The sequence below is a fragment of the Leucoraja erinacea genome, chromosome 5 (assembly GCF_028641065.1).
Source record: "Leucoraja erinacea ecotype New England chromosome 5, Leri_hhj_1, whole genome shotgun sequence".
Taxonomy (NCBI): Eukaryota; Metazoa; Chordata; class Chondrichthyes; order Rajiformes; family Rajidae; genus Leucoraja; species Leucoraja erinaceus.
In genome coordinates, this window is record NC_073381.1 from 15305277 (window position 1) to 15327613 (window position 22337).

At 43.4% G+C, this 22337-nt stretch overlaps 1 protein-coding gene across 1 annotated transcript in view; it reads right to left on the minus strand.

The window, feature by feature from the left end:
• Positions 1 to 22337, minus strand: part of prim2 (DNA primase subunit 2) — a 229083-nt gene that overhangs the window by 80251 nt on the left and 126495 nt on the right. Inside the window, exon 7 of the mRNA XM_055635052.1 lies at positions 13973 to 14040. Coding sequence (XP_055491027.1) covers positions 13973 to 14040 — 68 coding nt within the window. The remainder of the gene's footprint in view (positions 1 to 13972; positions 14041 to 22337) is intronic.

Consider the following 22337-nt stretch of genomic DNA (forward strand, 5'->3'; position numbering starts at 1 on the left):
CCAGGGGTAGCCTCAAAGGTAACTAATGTCACAATGATGAAGAGGATTCTGAGGCAAACCACTGTCCAGGCTGCTATTGTTGGTTCAAGTTAGTCCTCATGCAGTAATGGCACGTTCCTCTAATGTAACACTTTGTTCGACATTATATTCATTTTTACTTTGAGGCAGATTACACCACTGCCCCACCTGGGGTGTCAGGTTTCTGCACAGTTGTCTTGTAAGGCCATGTAGCTTTTTTTTCCAACTTTGTAAAATACAGTAACAGTGTAATCAGCAATATTTTCAAAGGTTTCAACAAGGCTGATTCTCCAGTGGCACAGAATATATTCCCATCCCTTGGATGCACTGATAAATGTATTCCATTTGAACTTTTTTTAAATAATTGCTTCAAATTTAAAACGGTATACTAAATGAAGCGGAGACTTAAGCAGTCCCTATTATTCCAAGAGTGGCACTTGAATAATTTGGACAATTCTCTGCATGCCTTTCAAAACGACTTACATGTAAGTGGCTACAGAACACTGATGACACCAGCACAGTATGTTTAATTAGTGTACTAGCTCTTTAAATGACACGTATTGCAATGTGAACAACAATCTAGATGCACTGAAAGACAATTTACAAGAAAACCCTCATCACTTTCAGAGTCTAATCAAACCGGAATAATACAACAAAAAGCAGCCCATCTCTTACAGATGTGTTGCTGGGAACACTGCAATTATAAATCGGATCTAACGACCAAATGGCAAGTTTCTAGTTTGCTGAATTTTTCTTTTAACTATTGGTCTGCAACAATTGTAGATTTGTATGGTAATAAGTAATAACATTCATTTCATGGAATTGAATACATTCACAATGCAGAATGTGGCAAGAAATAAACCAGATACTTAACAAAATAAAAGGAAAGACTTGCATTTATATGGCAGCTTTAAAGACCTCAAGACACCCTCAAGCATTATCAGCCAATTAAGTGCATTTTTTGAAGTGCCAAGAACGCTGCAATGTCAGAATCATGGCAGTCAATTTGCGTTGTGCAAGATCCCAGAATGAGTAACCAGATATTGACCAGATGATCCGTTTAACGCACTGTAGGAAGGAACTGCAGATGCTGGTTTACACCGAAGATAGACAGAAAACCCTGGAGTAACTCAGCGGGACAGGCATCATCTCTGGATTGAAGGAATGTTGACGCTTAGGGTCAAGACCTGCTTCAGACTTCGACCTGAAACATCACCCATTCCTTCTATTCAGAGATGCTGCCTGTCCCACCGAGTTACTCCAGTATTTTCTGTATATCTTCCGTTTCAAGCAGTGTTGGTTGAGGGGTAAAAATGCACCATTGCTCCGCAAAAAATGTCCTGCTCTTGAAAATTATGCCATTGCGTACTTTGCACCCAACTGAGCAATCATATGGGGTAGACAAAAATGCTGGAGAAACTCAGCGGGTGAGGCAGCATCTATGGAGCGAAGGAATAGGTGACGTTTCGGGTCGAGATCCTTCTTCAGACTGATGTGGGGGTGGGGGCGTGGTGTTGGGCGAAGCGATCGCCAAAAACCTGCTTTTGGTTTCACTGATGTAGAGCAGTTGACACCTAGAGCAGCGGGTGTAATAGATGAGGTTGGAGGAGGTACAGGTGAACCTCTGCCTCACCTGGAAAGACTGCTTAGGTCCTTGGATGGAATCAAGGGAGGAGGTAAAATGACAAGTGTAGCATTTTCTGCGGTTGCAAGGGAAAGTACCAGGGGAGGGGGTGGTTTGGGTGGGAAGGGACGATTTGACCAGGGAGTTACGGAGGGAGCAGTCTCTGCAAAAAGCCGAAAGGGGAGGTGATGGGAAGATGTGGCCAGTGGTGAGATCCCGTTGGAGGTGGCGGAAATGTAGGAGGATTATCTGTTGTCAGTGACGGCTGTGAGGGTGGAAGGTGAGGACAGGGGGGATTCTGCCCTTGTTACGAGTGGGGGCGTGGGGAGTGAGAGCGGAGCTACGGGATATAGAGGAGGCCCTGGTGAGAGCCTCGTCTATAGTGGAAGAGGGGAATCCCCGTTCCCTAAAGAATGAGGACAACTCCAATGCCCTGGTTTGGAACACCTCATCCTGGGTGCAGATGCGGCGTACACGGAGAATCATATGGGGCATCAGCTTAATGTCTCAGCCAAAAGCCAGCACCTCTAACACCGCGCCCTTGCCTCAAGATTATGTTGCAATTGTCAGCCCAAACCTTCGTTGACTGTGATGTGAACCCAAGGCAATCTGACTGGGAGAGGAGATCAGCAACCATTCATCTAATGCCTCAGCCATAAATCATGTACCTGACACCGTAGCCTTCCCTCAAGAACGCACTGCAATTGTCTGCCTAGTTTTGTGTGACTGTGACACAAATTCAGACCTATTTGACCAGGGAAGGGGGCTGTAGCCATTCAACAGTTAGGGTAAACCTCCAAGTGTTATTCATTGAGTGAGGAATGTGATCTCATCCTTTTATTCAATGAATGGAGTTTCAACAGTCAAGTCAAGTCCACTGCAGATGCACAAGTACAGTGCAGGGTACAATCACCATTCTTGGTTTCAGTAGCATGACAGACGCATAGGAGCAGCCAAACACACAAAAAAAATGTACACATAAATCGCACATAAACTACACCTACACCTAACATTTCTAAAAGAAAGACTGGGCAAAAAAAAAACAAGATATTGGCGCAAAAACATAATTAGAAAAAAAACAAATCCAAGGTAGTGCAAGAAATGGTCCGTAGTGTTATGTTGTCAAAGTAGCGGTGCGCTGAATGATTCTGATAGTTGCATTAAAGTAGCTGATCCGGAACCCAGTGGTGAGATTCAGTTATATAAGAAACTATAACAGGTATATTTTCCAATTATTGTGTTGTGCAGAAAGCAACAGCATAGGATCAGAGCCAAGAAAGAGGTCGTACCAAGAGAGCTTGAGGCATTAAGTAAAATATCAAGGTATTAATCTCTGAACATGCAGATCACAATCTGAGCCCAGTACAAACTGGCTTCTGGTTACACCAATCCAATGCAGGAATTGAAGAGTGGCATGGGCGATAGAGTTGTTGGTTCATGCAGAACTTGTGTCAGTACTGGAAAAAGAAGGAACTGTACCGTTGGGACAGGGTTCAACAATTAAATACTTAGGGCTGAAAAGAAGATATTGATGGGCGATGGTAGCAGAAACACACAGGCAATGGGAAGTTTAGAAATTTAAAGGTACCAATATATTACGGAAAGATGAGCACATTTTGAGAAGGTAAAGAGAATTGTAATGATAATAGCCCTGTAGCATTTAGGCAAATGGGGGGGGGAAGCAAAATTAAAGGCCTTTCATTCTGAATATACAATGCATTTGTCATAAGATAAATGATTGAATCAGCGGCACAAATAGAGATAAGTGATTATGATTTAGTAGCCATTAGAGAGGCACAATTACAAAATGACCAAGGTTGGGTACTGAACATCGCACGGTTCTTGACATTTTGTAAGGATAAGCAGAGATGTGAAAGGATGGCAATGAGAAAAGATGTTGGTTCAAAAAACATTTAGGAAATTTAATCAGCCTTTATGGAGATTTTAAAAATACCAATGACAGTAAACCAGTCAGTGTGTTCTGTGTAACAGTAGGACAGACTGGGTCTACCTTGATTTGTTGTGGGAGTCTAGAATAAGCTGGACTGCTCACCTAAGTTGGCCAGTACAGTGACAACAGCAACATCTCTCTGACAATGTGGAAAAGAAAGAGTCCCACACCCGGCCACTCCCTCTTCTTCTCTCTCCCATCAGGCATGAGATACAGACGTGTGAAAACGCACACGTCCAGATTCAGGGATAGTTTCCTCCCAGTTGTTATCAGGCAACTGAACCATCCTACCATCAATGAAAGAGCAGTCCTGAACTGCTATCTGCCTCATTGGACTATATTTGATTGGACATTACTGAACTTTGCGTTGACTGGTTAGCGTGCAACAATAATTTTTCACTGTGAAATAAACTAAACTCGACTCAAAAACTAAATTAAACTCAAACTGCCCAACTAAATCCTCTTCACAAAAGAGCAGGACAAATCCAATTCTAGCTAATTACCATGCAGTCAGTCTATGCTCAATCATCAGCAAAGTAATGAAAGGTGCTGTCAACAATGCTATCAGGTAGTATTTATTCACCAATAACTTGCTCACTGATGCCCAGTTTAGGTTTTATCACAGCTTTGGTCCAAGCATGGTCGAAAGAACCAAATTTCAGAGGTGAGAATGACTGTCCTTTACATAAATATATTTGACCGACTGTGGGGCATCAAGATGCCATGGTAAAACTGTTGTCGATGGGCATCAAGGAGAAAAGCACTTCACTGGTCACACCTTGTACAAATATACATGGAAGCACCTTCACCAAAAGTTGGGTCACCACCACCTTCTCAAGGGCAACCACAGATGGGCAACAAATCCTGGGCAAGATCCCCCCCAAAAAAAGAACAATAAAAAAAGATATAACTGTGGAAAAAAAAAAATAACAAGAAGTTGAACAACCTCTTCTCCCCATCACCCCAGCAAGGATAATGGTTCCATCTTTGGCTCTGAAATGAGATGGGTAAGGGTATGGGTAATGACTATCATTTTGCAAAATCCCAGATTTTGGAACCATCTCTGTTTCAGGGAGTAAAATAAGAAAGGAGGTGGAGGTTAAAAAAGCAGGAGCTGTAAGCCAGTTAGTCTAATGTTAAGAAAGTGCTGGAATTCATTAAGAAGATGATAATAGAGCTCTTAATAAGGAAGCATAACATGATTAACTAGAGTGAACATGACTTTATGAAAGAAAAATCATGTTCAACAAATTAAAGATCTTTGAGGAAATAACCAGCAGTGGATGTAGCAGAGTTCAAAATCACATCCAATAAAGTGTCTCATAAAAAAAACAGCTGCATAAAATAAAAGCTCGCAAGTTGAGAGAAATATATTAGAATTGATCTGGGACTGGTTAACTGGCGGAAAACAGAGTAGGGATAAACAGATCATTGTCAATTTAGCAAGGTATCTACAACAGGTTACTACCTTCCACAGTATCATTCAAGAAAGTGAGAGAAAAATTGTGTATTATAATCATGGAAGAGTACCATTTTTCCGTTAGTTCACCACACTGGGGGGGGGGCTTGGTGTTTCAATATACTCTTAAAGCCCTCGTAATCTCTTGGTTTTAACCTCCAAGGTGAAAAGGAATGCAATCTCTGCTACACTGAAGCGATAGAGATGAATGTGTGGGAGCATTCTCTTCAAAATTGTCCCAACTCGTCCACATTAAAACACTGATCAGAAAAGGATAATTATTTTGATAATTCGTATTGGCATCTTTGGAAAGGTTTCTGTCACCACGGTAACTTGCTACTTCCCCAGGAAGATGAATATTATACAGCCTTGCACACTTCTTGAAACGTTCAAAGCGGTCATGGCTGACCTTGAATGTTTCAACACCTTCAGAAGATCCATTACCACTCTTACTTTCTTTCAAGTCTTGCTTTTTCCTGGATCATCAAACTCGGAAGCACATTACACTACTGAGCTTTGAATGCGTGTCCTGTTCTCTCCATTATAATATCTCTACCCTTCACAATGCATGTTGCACTTCCAGGGATAAGATTCTCTATAGACAATAGAGGTTTACATCCAATCATCAATAGTGTTAATGGCCATTAATTGTGTGTGTGTGTGTGTGTGTGTGTGTGTGTGTGTGTGTGTGTGTGTGTGTGTGTGTGTGTGTGTGTGTGTGTGTGTGTGTGTGTGTGTGTGTGTGTGTGTGTGTGTGTGAGTGTGTGTGTGTGTGTACATACATATATTTATATAAGAGGATTGGGGATTCACACAATAGTAAATTCTATTGTATGAATATAATTCTAGTTTAAGTAGTGTGTGTGCGCGCGCGTGCGTGAGTGTATGATTTCAATCAGTACTTAGGTCAATGGTCTTATGAACTAAAGTCTATTTCAGCACAACTGTCAGTAAAGTAAAAAATGATCTTTGTTGTCATGCTGCATCTGAGATTTTAATTTTTTTTTTGTCTTTGCTATTTTTTGCTGATACAAGTCTCTCTCCCTCTGCCTCCCAATATTAAGTATCATTTCTCATGATAACATGTTTTGTAAATCAGTCATGAAAGTCAATTGCTTTACAGTAAATATTCATAAATCAAATGTTCATAAATCAAAGGGCATCTGTGGAAGAGAAGAGGGTAATGGGGAAACTGGACAGGAAAATGGCATTGAGGCTAATAATTTGATTTGCCTGTTCTATGGCCTGTCCTTCCTTCTTTCTCCCTTATGATTCTTATGTTAAGCTGCAAACCCAGGCCCTGTTAAATACAGTGGTCTTACTGTTTGAACAATGAAAAGACTGGTCCATTCATTCCAAATCACTTCAATAGCTGACTTTATGTCTACTTAGGAAATCTAGGATATTTTGAACATTAGTGTTACGTGGAGTTGATGGTGGGTTGAAATAGAATCTCCCTGTACTAATCCCTCCAGATTAATATTTTCAGGCTGCTTCACAAGAACGAGTTGGGCAAAAAAAATCTAATCTCCAGCAATGGTTTTATTGCTGTGCGAGCAGCCAAAGATGCACATTTCCTCCATTTCCCGCATGTCTGCTCTCTCTCCTCTCTTCCCCCCTCTCCTCTCTTCCCCTCTCCCCACCTCCCACCTCTCCAGACAGAACAGAAATACAGTTCCCCTGCTCTTCACCTTTCAGCCCATTTGCCTCCACATCAACCTTCGTCACTTCCACCCACTTCTAAAGGATACCAACATGAGCCACATCTTACCCTCACACCTTACTCTTATCATCAGCCATGATCACATTGAATGTGCTGGCTCGAATGGCTGAATGACCTACTCCTGCATCTATTGTCTATTGTCTACCCCTGCTTTCTGTTTTTCTCATAGTCCACTCCTAGGTCTGTTCATCTCTTCCATCCCATCCCTACCCACCTCTAGGTGCTTTCCTCAGCAACTGTAGGAAGAGTTAATGCCCCTGTCCCACTTAGGAAACCTGAAAGGAAACCTCTGGAGACTTTGCGCCCCACCCAAGGTTTCCGTGCGGTTCCCGGAGGTTTTTGTCAGTCTCCCTATCTGCTTCCACTACCTGCAACCTCCGGCAACCACCTGCAACCTCCGGGAACCGCACGGAAAACCTTGGGTGGGGCGCAAAGTCTCCAGAGGTTTCCGTTCAGGTTTCCTAAGTGAGACAGAGACATAACACATGTCTATATACCTCCTCTTTCACACCATCCATGGACCTAAATAGCCCATCTAGGTGAGGCAAAGATTCATGCTCACCACCTTCAACCTGGTGTATTGCATTGGGTTACTCATGATTTGGCCTCCTCTACATGACTGAGACCAAGTGTAGACTAGGTGACCATTTTGCACAGCACCTGTGCTCCGTCTACAATGCTGACCTGGTTTCATGTTATTTGGACTCAGTTTCAGGTGTGACTTCCAAATACTTTATTCTGGATTGTTCTTTTTTTCCCCCCCTTGCTAAAACACTCACCTACACACTTATTCCCTCAAATCGTATCAATTAATCCACCCTTTTTTTAAATCTCATCGGAATCATTCTGGAAAAAAAACATTCCTGAATACCTTTCAAATTATCCTCACTCCTCTCGTTAGACTATTACCAGCTACTTATTTATTAGAACAACGGTAGATCTTATTAGCAAAATGACATTATTTTGAAATGAGAAAGAAATGCTAATTTCTTCCGTGAAGGCTACACAAAGAATGTATGATGAACTTGTCTAGCAACAGATGCTGACAGACAGACTAAATCCAGAGATTCGTGATATTAATTCAGCTATTTTTGAAGTTAACTTAATTACTTAACTTAACCATTATCTGGTCCCTAAATAATTTGGAGTAGAATCATCGTGACACCACTGAAGTCAGTTTTAGTCGTGAACAATGACAATGATTATCACATACAGTAATCAATATGTTGATCAAACTGATTCAACTAAACTGATGTATCCTACTCAGATTAGAATCTTTCAAGAGACATTTTGATGGATATTCATATTCATAGTTGTGCTTTACAAATAACAGTATTCAAGGATCTTCCATGTCTACTTGGATCATGAAGTCTGGGCACACAGCAATCTGAAGGAGCTGTACAAAGAGTTCCCTCTACTGGCCTAACTGAAATCTTTTTCAACCTATTATATATACACTGCCAACACAAACAGAACATCTAACAGCCCATTCAATTCAATGGCTCCACGTTAGTATGTGCTTCATGTCATTGGTTTTCCACTCCTCCTCCTTGAACCTTTGCAACATTTTTGCCCCTTAATGTATTTATCCAGCTTCCTTTTCAATTCACGTGGCTTGTTTGCCTGTCTACTTCTTTCAGCAGTGAGCTCCGTCTATGTTTGAGAAAGAATTGTAAATGCTGGAAAAATCTAAGGTAGACAAAAATGCTGGAGAAACTCAGCGGGTGAGGCAGCATCTATAGAGCGAAGGAATAGGTGACGTTTCGGGTCGAGACCCTTCCTCAGAATGCTGAGGGGGTTGGGGGGGGGGGGGGGGAAGAAAGGAAGAGGTGGAGGCAATAGGCTGTGGGAGAGCTGGGAAGGAGGGAGAAAGCAAGGACGAACTGAAATAGGAGAAGTCAATGTTCATACCGCTGGGGTGTAAACTACCCAAACGAAAGATGAGGTGCTGCTCCTCCAATTTGCGGTGGGACTCACTCTGGCCATGGAGGAGGCCCAGATAGAAAGGTCAGGTTTGGAATGGGTGGGGGAGTTGAAGTGCTGAGCCACCGGGAGACTGCTTCTTCCATAACTCCCTGGTCAATTTGTCCCTTCCCACCCAAACCACACCCTCGCCTGGTACTTTCCCTTGCAACCACAGGAAATGCTACATTTGTCGCTTTACCTCCCCCCTCGACTCCATCCAAGGACCCAAACAGTCTTTCCAGGCGAGGCAGAGGTTCACCTGCACCTCCTCCAACCTCATTTATAGCATCCGCTGTTCTAGGTGTCAACTGCTCTACATCGGTGAGACCAAACGCAAGCTTGGCGATCGCTTCGCCAAACACCTCCGCTCAGTTCGCATTAACCAACCTGATCTCCCGATGGCTCAGCACTTCAAGTACTCCTCCTCCCATTCCGAATCCAACCTTTCTGGCCTGTGCCACCTCCATGGCCAGTGAGTCCCACCGTAAACTGGAGGAGCAGCACCTCATATTTCGCTTGGGTTGTTTATACCCCAACGATATGAACATTGACTTCTCCAATTTCAGGTAGTCCTTGCTTTCTCCCTCCTTCCCCTCCCCTTCCCAGCTCTCCCACAGCCTACTCTCTCCGCTTCTTCCTTTCTTCTTCCCGCCCCCCCCTCCCCAACCCCCACACCAGTCTGATGAAGGGTCTCGACTCAAAACGTCACCTATTCCTTCGCTCCATAAATGCTGCCTCACCTGCTGAGTTTCTCCAGCATTTTGGTCTACCTTCTGTCTATTTTATGGACATTATCTGGACGAGGTTTCCCCAAGATTATTTTTCAGAGATTTACAGCCCACAGCTATGAAGACTACACAAGGGAAAGTGTTCCAATAATTGTCTAATTAAGTATTAAAGCCTGAACTCGCATCTCCCTTGAGCCTCCTCTCATTCAGATAAAAGATCCCAACCTGATGAAAAAAATGGAATTTTTATTGTACCATATCCCTGCAGCACTTTCACTTCAGTAACATGGAGTAGTTACTCCATATGTGATCTGACCTCACTTTATCATAACTATTTTTTTCAACTATTGTTGACCAATAAATTGCCATGTGCAGGACATGTGCTAAAAACAAAGATGAATTTAGCTAGTATTTGCAGTGAATATCTTACTGAGTGTACCTAATTCACCCTCTGTAATAATGTCAAAGGACATTCCCACTCCAGTCCAGTTATGGGAATGTACTCAGTTAGCAACACCATCTTTTGCAACAAGGTGTTAAACTATGACTTTGTCAGAGCTCTGAGGTGCATATCAGAGATCCTATGCCTCTACTGAAATGGACTGGAGAATTACTCCCATTGTGATTGTTAATATTGATATTACGCACTAACATAACTAGAAATGGATAATCCATAATTATCACACTCTTGTTAGTGGGTCCTTGCTGAATGTAAAGTGATGAGAATTTAAAACCAGCTGCAAGGATTGCCTCGGGGCAGCACAGTGGCGCAGCGGCACAGTTGCTGTCTTACAGCGGTATAATTGTAAATTGTCCCAAGTGTAAAGGGGCTGTCCCACTTACCCGTCCTTGGCATGCAAATTATGCGACCTCGTGGTCGCGTTGAGGTGCAACAGTCCCGCATGATTTCATGTGTAAGCACGACCGTCTGGAGCGCGTGACGTCATTTGAAGATGGACACAAAGCTGGAGTAACTCAGCGGGACCGGCAGCATCACCGGAGAGAAGGATTGGGTGGTGTTTCGTGTCGAGACTCTTCTTCAGTCTGAAAAGAAGGGTCTTGACCCTAAACGTCACCCATTGTCTCTCTCCAGAGATGCTGCCGGTCCCGCTGAGTTACTCCAGCATTTTGTGTCTATTTTCAATTTTCTTGGCCCCGCTCTGGGAGTAGAAGTGGGGGCGGATCTGGACCGCAACGGCCATGAGTCCCAGGCCGAATTCGGCGATCGTTTGCTTGCTTCTGCTGCTGTTGGAGGTGAGACGTTGCGTCACGCCAGGGTCTTGGGCCTGTCCCACTTTGGCCATCAGTTACGCGACAGGCTGTTGGCGCGCAAAGATTTTGTTCGCGACAAAACTTTCGGAGCCCCGCGCGATGTCGCGCACAACTACATACCCCTCCGCGCTTCTCAGTGGGACCGTCCCCGCGCGGCCATACGATGCCCGTGCGCCTCAACGCGACCACGAGGTCGCGAAATTTGCGTGCCAAGGACATTTAAGTGGGACAGGCCCTTTAGTGTGTAAGATAGTGCTAGGATGGACTGTGGGCCAAAGGTCCTGTTTCTAGGCATTGTCTCTAAAGTCTAAAGATTGATGCAATAGGCTGTGAGGAGTGCAGAATTATTTGCTTTTCGATTCAAACAAATTAGGGAAGCTGATTGGAGAGACAATCTTTCTAGTCTCTGCATGTTTCGATATGAGTAAACAAAAGAGGGAGGTGCTTCCTCTTCGTTCCCGACCCAAACCTACTCTTTCAAGTTTTGATACTGTTGATTATTATTTCTTTAATGCTTTTACAGACAGGTAATGTTTACAAGTTCATGTGTGTATATATTTATATAATGGCATAGGGACACACTGATCTGTTTTGTAGTCATGCCTACTATGTTCTGTTGTGCTGAAGCAAAGCAAGAATTTCATTGTCCTATCAGGGACACATGACAATAAACTCTCTTGAATCTTGAATCTACACTCACAAATAACACCTTACTTCTCGATGCCAGTGCACATCAATTTTACCTCTCATGCAAACATTGGATTAACTTTTAAATTGGTACCAGCTCAACCATCAGAATAATAAATATCAAATCTCCTATCATACGAGCCAAATTAAAATTAGGCAAAGGAATTGCTGATTCCTCCTAGAAATTGGACAACGTGGGTGTGTTTTTAAGTTATAAATGACCAAAACATGGCGTGCATAATCTGTCAAATTGTCCAAGTGTTATCAATAATGTATGTAGGAAGGAACTGCAGATGCTAGTTTACACCAAAGATAGACACAAAACGCTGGAGTAACTCAGCGGGTCAGGTGCTGGCTGACCTGCTGAATTACTCCAATGGAGTAGCGTACATCAAAGACAGGAAATGTTTGCTACATAATAAAAGATTGCTTGCACAGTACTAAAAAGTGAAAGCACAAGCAAATAGACAATGCTCTCCTGCTGCCCAGTCTTACTGTTTCACGCCCCCTGATATAATAAGACCTTAAATGACCAACAGCACACTTTTCTGCCTTGAATGTCTATACTTCGTAGTATAAAAACAGGAAGGCAGATTACCATCTAAATGGCATCAAGTTAGGAAAAGGGGAAGTACAATGGGATCTGGGGGTCCTTGTACATGAGTCTACGAAAGTAAGCATGCAGGTACAGCAGGTAGTGAAGAATGCGAATGGCATGTTGGCCTTTATAACAAGAGGAATCGAATATAGGAGCAAAGAGTCTGCAGTTGTACAGAGCCCTAGTGAGACCACACATGGAATATTGTGTGCAGTTTTGGTCCCCTAATTTGAGGAAGGACATTCTTGCTATTGAGAGAGTGCAGCGTAGGTTTACAAGGTTAATTCCCGGGATGGCGGGACTGTCATATGCTGAGAGAATGGAGCAGCTGGGCCTGTGCACTCTGGAGTTTGGAAGGATGAGAGGATATTTCATTGAAACATATAAGATTGTTAAGGGCTTGGACACGCTAGAGGCAGGAAACATGTACCCGATGTTGGGGGAGAACCAGAACCAGGGGCCACAGTTTAAGAATAAGGAGTAAGCCATTTAGAACGGAGATGAGAAAACACTTTTTCTCACAGAGAGTGGTGAGTCTGTGGAATTCTCTGCTTCAGAGCGCGGTGGAGGCAGGTTCTCTGGATGCTTTCAAGAGCGAGCTAGATAGGGCTCTTAAAAATAGCGGTCAGGGGATATGGGAAGAAGGCAGGAATGGGGTACTGATTGGGGATGATCAGCCATGATCACATTGAATGCCGGTGCTGGCTCGAAGGGTCAAATGGCCTACTCCTGCACCTATTGTCTACTGTCTATAACTGGCTATCTAAACTACATTTGTCAGCACACATGGAAAAGCTACTTTGAGCCTACCCTGAAGCATTGATATAAGATTCGCCTATTTGCCTTGGTACACTTGTAGGTTTTCCATCTCCTCTGGCACTTGGGTAAATAATTAACGATGCGTGCTTCTGGTTATTTAGATCAAGCAGGGTCGACACGTCATTTGTGAGTTTGATTGAGGTAATCTTAGTGTGAGGTGGGAAGGGAAGCCTGATCAGAGAAATTCATACATGAAGTTCTGGGAAAAACTTTCAGATTCAAAAATAAAAATAATGTTCCAGGACTTTAAAGGAAAAAGAAGATGGAGCAGTTGGTTTTGTAAGGGTGAGACGTGAAGAAGACAGAGCGATACCAGTGGATCTGACAGGGAGTAAATCAACCCAATGATAGGAATAGAACCAAGAGAGTTTGATCTCCTGAGTTAAGCATAGAGAGGACAAGGGGAGTTTAGAAAGAAGAGCACGTTATCATGGCATTGGTGAGGAAATGAAACAGTAGAGTCCTGAATCTTATGTGACCAAGTTCATGAGCTCCTAGTACTCCTCAGAGCTAAGGAAAATGGTTCCAAACAGATGTCTGTAAGGGAGAAAAGGGCCATCTTTGCAATCTATCCTCAAACAAGATCCTCAACTGAAATAAAGTTCCAACATGAGCTACTAACAACAAATGAGGACGCCAATATCTATGGAACATCGCAGCATCTAGCTGTCCATGCAGTTGCAGTGTAAACGGTATATGTCAGTGAGTAAAAGTGCAAGCATTCTTCCCTGTTTGCTCACATCACCAACTACAAACCTAATTTACAACATGGTAATCAGCACTAGTGATCTTTCTAACAGAATGCATGCCACAATCAAATTACAATAATAAACTTTGTGCAACCCAAACTTAATTCATTTTAAAAAAGGTTACATTTGATCTATGAACCAAACAGCATGCACTTTTACATGCCCATTATTGCTGAAATATCTGATAAATATTTAAGTTTAAGCTTACGAAAGCAATTTAAAAATATAGAAGAAAAATATAGCAATCTTCTGGTGAAAGCATTCGCTTTGACATTATAGCTCAGATCTTGTAGGCAGCAAGGCACAGTCATGAGATTCTCATCAGCGCAGGCTTAAATTTAGTTTCCTGCATTTAAATTGTTGTAAAAGGAGCTATTACCTGAGGTTGCTCAGCAGTGGCTGCAGTCGCTCATCTGACTGTATAATAGGCAGCGATCTTGATGTCAACTGCAAAAAAAAAGGTAATTTTCCAATGAAAGCTCAAACAGAAGGCTAAATTAATAAATCCACGTTAGAAATTTACTAGAAATGCAATGCATCTCTTCAGATCAAATGTTCATTTCGTTCACAAGTTTGTATAAGTACACATCCCTTCTTCACAAAATGCTGGAGTAACTCAGCAGGATAGGCGGTGACTTTTCTGGTCACGACCGTTCTTCAGACAGTTAGGGGAGAGCAAGTCTAGCGGTATGGAGAAAACACAGTTCTAAGTTGCCGATCATCTGTGTTTTCACACCTACCCCTCTATAGCTCTAGATTCCCTCTCCCGAGACTGAAGGGCCTCGCCCTGAAATGGGTCTCGACCTGAAACGTCACCCATTCCTTCCCTGCCTGCTGAGCTACACCAGCATATTGTGTCTTTCTTCAGTGTAAACCAGCATCTGCAGATCCTTCCTGCACATTTTCTCTTCTTCACAAGGCAGCCAGGAAGGAGCATAGGGACAGGAGTTCTGCCCCTCAAGCCTGTTCTGTAATTTAATTATATCTCCTATATTCTGAATCTTCATTCTGCTTACCTGCATTGTTACACATTCCTTAATTGCAAAAGTCTATCAATTTCACTTTGCATTTTTCAATTAATCCCTTGCCTCAGATATCTGGGAATAGATGATTCTAGATCTCCACTATCCTCAAGTTCAAGTTTGCATTTATTGTCACTTATCCGACAGTGAAATTTGAATTACCATACGGTCATTCTAAGTGGAAAAAAACCACAATACACACATATAAATAAAATGTAACATAAACATCCACCCAGTGGAATCAACATTCCTCATTGTGATGAAAGGCAATAAAGTTCAGTCATCCTCCTCCTAGGGGTGGGGCGGGGCAACAGCTGGCAAATGACAAGTGGATACAGGCGAGGAGCTATTGATTATCCAGGTGAGGTGTCCTCCACAGATGACCTCTAGCCCATTGTGTTCCTTCAGAAGTGTGCTTTTTGCTCCACATTCCAGGATCTATTTGCTTGTGTCACTCTTATTCCATCGGTTCACTAACCCCTTGCAGATTAAAGCATTTGGAGGCCTGACCTTTGTAAACAATACTCAACACCTTCGACATGACATTGCATGAGGTAAATTTTAATATCAGGGTCTCTGCTATAGTCTACTTTCCTAGTTAAATCAGCTGGAAAATATAGTTGTGAATCCAAATATTTCTTTCTCTACCACATATTTATAGCTTGAATGTAACAAGGTTTACCAAAGTGGATAAATGTGAGGTTATCCATTTTGGTGGCAAAAACAGGAAAGCAGATTATTATCTGAATGGTGTCAATTTGGGAAGAGTGGAAAGAGATCTGGGGGTCCTTTTTCATCAGTAACTGAAAGTAAGCATGCAGATACAGCAGGCAATGAATAAAGCGAATGGCATGTTGAGTATAGGAGCAAAGAGTTCCTTCTGCAGTTGAACAGGGCCCTGGTGAGACCACACCTGGAGTATAGTGCGCAGTTTGGTCTCCAAATTTGAGGAAGGACATTCTTGCTATTGAGGGAGTGCAGCGTAGTTTTACAAGGTTAATTCCCGGGATGGCGGGACTGTCATATGTTGATAGACTAGAGCGGCTGGGCTTGTATACTCTGGAATTTAGGATGAGAGGGGATCTTATTGAAACATATAAGATTATTAAGAGTTTGGACATGCTAGAGGCAGGAAACATGTTCCCGATGTTGGGGGAGTCCAGAACGAGGGCCCACAGTTTAAGAATAAGGTGTAAGCCATTTAGAACGGAGTTGAGGAAAATCTTTTTCCCACAGAGGGTTGTGAATCTGTGGAATCCTCTGCCACAGAAGACAGTGGAGGCCAATTCTCTATATGCTTTCAAGAGAGAGTTGGATAGAGCTCTTTCAAGATAGCGGAGTCAGGGGATATGGGAAAAGGCAGGAACGGGGTACTGAGTGTGGATGATCAGCCATGAACACAGTGAATGGCGGTGCTGGTTCCGAGGGCCGAATTGCCTACTATTGCACCTAGTGTCTAAGGTATCCTCAGCTTCAAGAAAGTAGTCCTATTGAGACTCAATACGTTTTACACTAAATCCACTTAATTTTAGGTGGGGACACTAGGAGGATTTATGACTGTGAGCAGGGAGAATGATCAGTTGTCCCATATCCCTGCAGACCTGCTGCCTCAGGCACCGATTCCAATCTCCCTCTTGCAGGCCCATCCTTCCCCCTCCCCTGAGTTCCGCAGTAGCGAATGGGCAGCACAGTGGTGCAGCAGTGGCGTTGCTGCCTTACAGCGCCAGACTCCCGGGTTCAATCCTGACCGGATGCTGTTTGTACGGAGTCTGGACATTCTCCCTGTGACAACGTGGGTTTTCTCCGGATGCTCTGGTTTCCTTCCACAGACGTACAGGTGTGTAGGTTAATTGGCTAAAGTAAATTGCCCCTCGTGTGTAGGATAGTGCTAGTGTATGGGGTGAACGCTGGTCGGCGTGAACTCAGTGGGCTGAAGGGCATGTTTCCACATCGTCTCTCTAAACCAAACTATAACTTTTGTCTGAGGAACAATGTAATGAGTATGCTTTTGTATTTAAAAAAAAGTGATGGTGAGAGGTCATTGTCCTTCACAGTACCACCTCACACATTGATTGATACTATTGAAGGGGATGAGCATGTGCTCACTCATGAGGTGAGCAATCAGGTTGCATCGAACTGTGGGAACCAGGTATGGTAGCAACGTTTTTTTGACTAATTCCCTCCCTACTAAAATGATTTTTTTTTAAATACAAGTTTAGTTTAGTTTACTGAGGTACATTAAAAAGAAAAGTGGGAGTTAAAATAGGCAAGAGGAAAGGTTGCCAAGAAATAAATTAAAAAGTAAACAATAAGAAATGCTGGAAATCAGAATTTAAAATTGGAAATACTGGAGAGTTCAAACTGTGTATCCAGGTAATTTGATCAATGTCCCGAATAATTTAATCAATTCTTCAACATCCAAAATTACAGACAAAATGTGGAAAAGCTTAAATCATCTGGTGTGTCAATTCTGTATTACATACCCTTTGAATCACGCTGATTTATAAATAAACCAAATTTTCAACCTTGTATTTAAAAAATTGTATAGCCAAATGCAACCTTTCCCCTCTTAAGTAGCTGCAATAATGCACCAGAGACCAGTCATTCCAGAGGAACACAGGACATCTCATTTGCATTTAGATGACAATTTTCCGTGGAGAGAGAAAAGCAAGATTGTAGCTTGTACCTCGGCACACCTTCCTGACATGATCAAGTGGAAATGAACTGAATGATATGCATGCCTCAATGCCTGCATGAAGAATTATTAGGAAGCGTGAAGGCATGGGGCAGGGATAGGGAGGACGAGGGGAGGCATAGAGGGGGGGAAATGGGGACAGTGAGGTGGGGGTAGAGGTGGAGGGTGTAGAAGGTGGGATAGAGGGGAGGAGGAGGAAGGGGAGGTGAGGGAGGGTAGTGGGAGCAGGAGAAGTATAGGGAGGAGGAGAGGTAAAGGGGGGTAGGATAGTTAGGGAGAGGTAAAGGGGAGGCAGGGTAGAGGGGGTGGGGGTGGAGCAGTAGAAAGGGGAGGGGTAGACAGGAATGGGAGAGGTGGTGGGGCCATAGTTGGAATAGGGGGATGGTAAAGTGGCGAGGGGGTAATGGTGGCAAAGGAGCCAGAGGGAGTGGAGGGGGGAGGTGGAAGAAGGGGCTAAAGAGGAATGGTGGAGGGGAGAACGGGGGTGGGTGCAGAGCGAACAGGTCAATGGAGAATTGGGGGGGGGGGGGGGGGGTGCATGAGGAAAGAATAGAATTTATACTCAACTACTATTCCATTTAGCAGTTAATTCTATTGCCAGCAGAACAGGCTTCTAACAGCAGAATTGTTTTTGGCCTTTTGCATGGTGTAATGAAATTATTTTCTACGGCTGTCAACAGCAAATTTACCCAGTTGTTCAAACATTTGGTCATAAAACTAGAACAGAGGCCTAGAACATGTCAGCATTACTTAACTCACTATTTAAATATTTGGTATTAAATTGGTATTAGACATGCCTTCGTTTTAATATTTCATCTAGCCAACAGGACCTCTCAAAATATTTGGAGAGATGAATATACATTCAAGTGTTTTCTGTCGCACAATAAAATGTCCCTAAAAGCCTCTTTGTACATTTTTATTTTGCCATACCAAGCCTTAAAACACCCGATGACCCCAGATCACATCACTGAGGATGCATCCCAGCGCATCTAGAAGATGTATATTTTTCACAAAATAGACACCATTTCACAATTTGTATGGTCAAGATCAAGAGTGGTGAATTGTCATGTGCCGACATTGGAACAATGAAATTCTTATTTGCTGCAGCTTAGCAGGAGATAAAGTATCTATCTTAAATTATTTCAAGGGCCCAGCAGTCTATCATTTTATGTTACCCATCATAAAGTGCTCCCTTATTGTTGGTCAGTTACCAACTATTACATTTGTGAACCATCACTATTGCCCTTGAGATCTGTTGGTGAGCCGCTGCCTTGAGCTGCCTCGAGTTCCAAGATCTTGACTCAGTGAAGGATAACCAGTGAGATATTTCTAAATTTTCTGCCATGTTATGTGGAGAGAAACATGCAGGTCTCAGTGTTTCCATGTGCCACAAACTCTTTTCCTTCTCAGTGTTAGAGGTCACACGTTTGGGAGGAGTTGTCAAAGTATCCTAGGTGAGAAAATGAAATATCATTTGTGGATGATACACTTCATTGACATTGGGGATTTGGCGACGATTGTGCCACTGAACAAGTGTGGCAAGTTATGGGCCTGTCCCACTTAGGTGATTTTTCAGCAGACTTCCGGAGACCGTCAAGTTGCCGGCAGTCGCCTGAAAAACCGGGAACTTGAACGGCGACTGTCAGAGAGGAACACACACACACACATAAGCACATCGCAAAGGCGGGGGCCAGGACAAGCGGGAAAAGCGCTGTCTGAAATTCACACGGTGATACGGACACACACCGCGATGAACAGGAAGGTTGGCGCTGTAATTAAGACGGCTAGCACAGGGTAAGTCCTTTAAAAGAGTGGGGTAGAGGGGGGAGGGGGGGGGGGTGAGAAGGGGTGGAGACACTTTTAAGAAGCTAGACAACTTTTAATAAGACAGAGATTCACAGTTGTGAAGTTCGGCAGACATTTAGCATTACCGGTCGGTTATCCCTTGGTTCTGAAAACTCCTGCTTATGTTTTTTTTCCCCAATGAGTCAATGAAAATGACCAGTCAGCAAAGGCGATTAACTAAAACTACCTATGACTACTTCGACTACCTACAACTACATGGTGACCCCACTACAACTGCACCCACGACTCCAAGATTATCGATCATCTCCATGGCGTCCCCTGCGGTGTGTGAGAACTTCCTCCGCTTTTTTATTGATAAGGTCACTATGATTAGAGCTCTAATCCCACCATCTGCTTATGACCCCTCAATCTCTGTTCCATGCTCTGCTGTATTTGATCAGTTTAAGCCTGTGTCTCTTTCCTTTTTACATGAGACTGTTGGTCGTTCGAAGCCCTCAGGTTCTCCGAATGATGCTGTTCCTCCTCGGCTTTTTAAAGAGGTATTGCCCACTGTAGGACCATCTGTTATTGCTGTCATTAATAGCAGTTTGTCCTCAGGTGTTGTTCCTGAAATTTTTAAACATGCAGTAGTACAACCCCTGATTAAAAAACCTGCTCTTGATCCTGCAGTTCTTGGGAATTTCAGGCCTATCTCCAAACTGCCTTTTCTATCAAAAATCCTGGAGAGGATCGTGCACAGTCAATTGATGGCCTTTTTGGAAGAACATAATATTTTAGAAGTTTTCCAATCCGGTTTTAAATCCCTGCACAGCACAGAATCGGCCCTTTTAAGAGTTTTTAATGATTTTTTTTAGCTACTGACCATGGTGACTGTGTTGTCCTTGTGCTTTTAGATTTGTCAGCTGCCTTTGACACAGTGGATCATGAAATTTTGATCTCACGTTTGAAGCAGTGGGTGGGTATCAGGGGCATAGCACTGGAGTGGTTCAGGTCGTACCTGGCTGATCGAACTTTCTGTGTCAGCCTTGGGGACTCTGTATCCTCCTCTGCTCCTCTCTCGTGTGGGGTCCCACAGGGCTCAGTTCTTGGCCCTCTCCTCTTTTCTCTCTATTTGCTCCCACTCGGTTCCATCCTTAGGAAGCACGGGATTTCATTCCACTTTTATGCTGACGACAGTCAGATTTATGTGCCTCTTAAAAAGAAGGATGAACACTCTGTCGGACTGTTACTTGAGTGTCTCAACGACATAAAGGCCTGGATGGCTCTGAACTTTTAAAAATTTAATGATAAAAAGACAGAAGTAATGGTTTTTGGTGGCACCACTGGGGCCCCCCTGTAGATCTGGGCTCCCTGGCTCAGTATATCAAACCTAACATCACGAACCTAGGGATTAAAGTGGACCCTGAGCTTAAATTTGACTGTCAGGTAAAGGCTGTTGTTAAATCTAGTTTTTTCCATCTGAGGCAGCTGGCCAAAATAAAGCCAATTCTGTCAAGGCAGCACTTTGAGACGGTAATCCACGCCTTTGTTACCACTCGGCTGGATTACTGCAATGCACTGTATGTGGGGGTTAGTGGGTCCTCCATCGCCCGTCTCCAGATGGTACAGAATGCAGCTGTATGTCTTTTAACTGGCACACGAAAACATGATCACGTTTCACACATTTTAGCCTCACTCCACTGGCTGCCTGTTCAGTATAGGATTCATTTTAAAATTATTTTATTTGCTTTTAAATCCCTAAATGGTCTTGCCCCGTCCTACCTATCTGAGCTTCTTCACCCTTATACACCCACCCGCTCTCTCAGGTCAGATGATCAGCTGCTCCTGAGTGGGCCTAAAACTAAGCGGAAGCTCAGAGGGGACCGTGCCTTTGCTGTGTCAGCACCGAGATTATGGAATGAATTGCCTCTTCACGTTAAACAGGCCCCTTCTCTGGCTGTTTTTAAATCACTCCTGAAGACACATCTATTCTCCGTGGCCTTTGTAGACCAGTAAGGTGTCGACTTATTTATTTACTTTATTTGCTTAATTTTACTGCGTGGTTCATACTCATGTTTTATGTCTTTTAATTTATTGTTGAATTTCGTATGTAATTTATGCGCCTCATGTTAGCTGTATGTTCTGTTATTCTGCCTGTTTTATGATGTCTTGCTTATTTTTTTTCTGTACAGCACTTTGGTCAACTTTGGTTGTTTTTTAAAGTGCTTAACAAATAAAGTTGGATTGGATTGGATTGGATGGCGACCAATTTTTGGTCGCAGAAAATCTTTCAACAAAATGTAAAAATTTGAGGCCACGACTAGTTCCCAGAATGTGGGAACTCCTCGCGACCATGACGGAGACTCACCAGAGACCACCAGCGAACCTGTAGCGACCATGTGGCACGCGCAGAGTCTCCTGCACTCGCCTAAAAAGTTGCCTAAGTGGAACAGGCCCATTAGACTCCACTGGATATGGCCATTGCCTGACACTTGCGGCATGAATGTTGCAGGTTGAATGCTGATTTTCTGGCAACTGATTTTCTGCCCAACCCTATAATCTAGACAAAATTACAAGAGCTCACTTGAAATTCCCTGAGTGGCTACAGATGGCATTGCGAGTGGCGAGTGCTCTTTCCGGTCGTGTCCCTCCGTCATGAAAAAAATCAACTATACTCTCAATCTTCTCTCCAAACTGTTTTGCAATGACAATACAGTAAACCCTCGTTTTAACAACCCCCGTATAACAGATGCCGGATATAGCGGACGGACCTGCCGACTCATCCCCGGATCCCACCGTCTCCCCGGCCGTTTAGAGTCGTGGCTTCCGACACCCCTCCCGACTCGCAAGGTGTACCAGCGAGCCCTTCTTCACCCACCGAAAGGACACAAAGTGCTGGAGTAATTCAGCAGCTCAGGATCTCTGGGGAAGATGGATAGGTGACATCAGGATCCTTCCTCAGACTTATTCAGTCGGGTGAGTTTCTCCAGCATTTTGTGTCGTTTCACTTTAAAACTAGGCGCCGATGCCGCTGCCCTTCTTCACCGGCTCACACGGCTGTTGTTGCGACACATGTTCTAAATAATTGCAAGTCAAGTCAAGTTTATGGTAATCTACATAAATACAGTGAGATACCGATACGATGAAAAATGCAGCAGAAACATTTAAATAAAATGAGGAAAAAATATTTTCTTCTCCACTAAATATGCATAATAGATTGAAGTGAGAGGCTGTAAATAGGA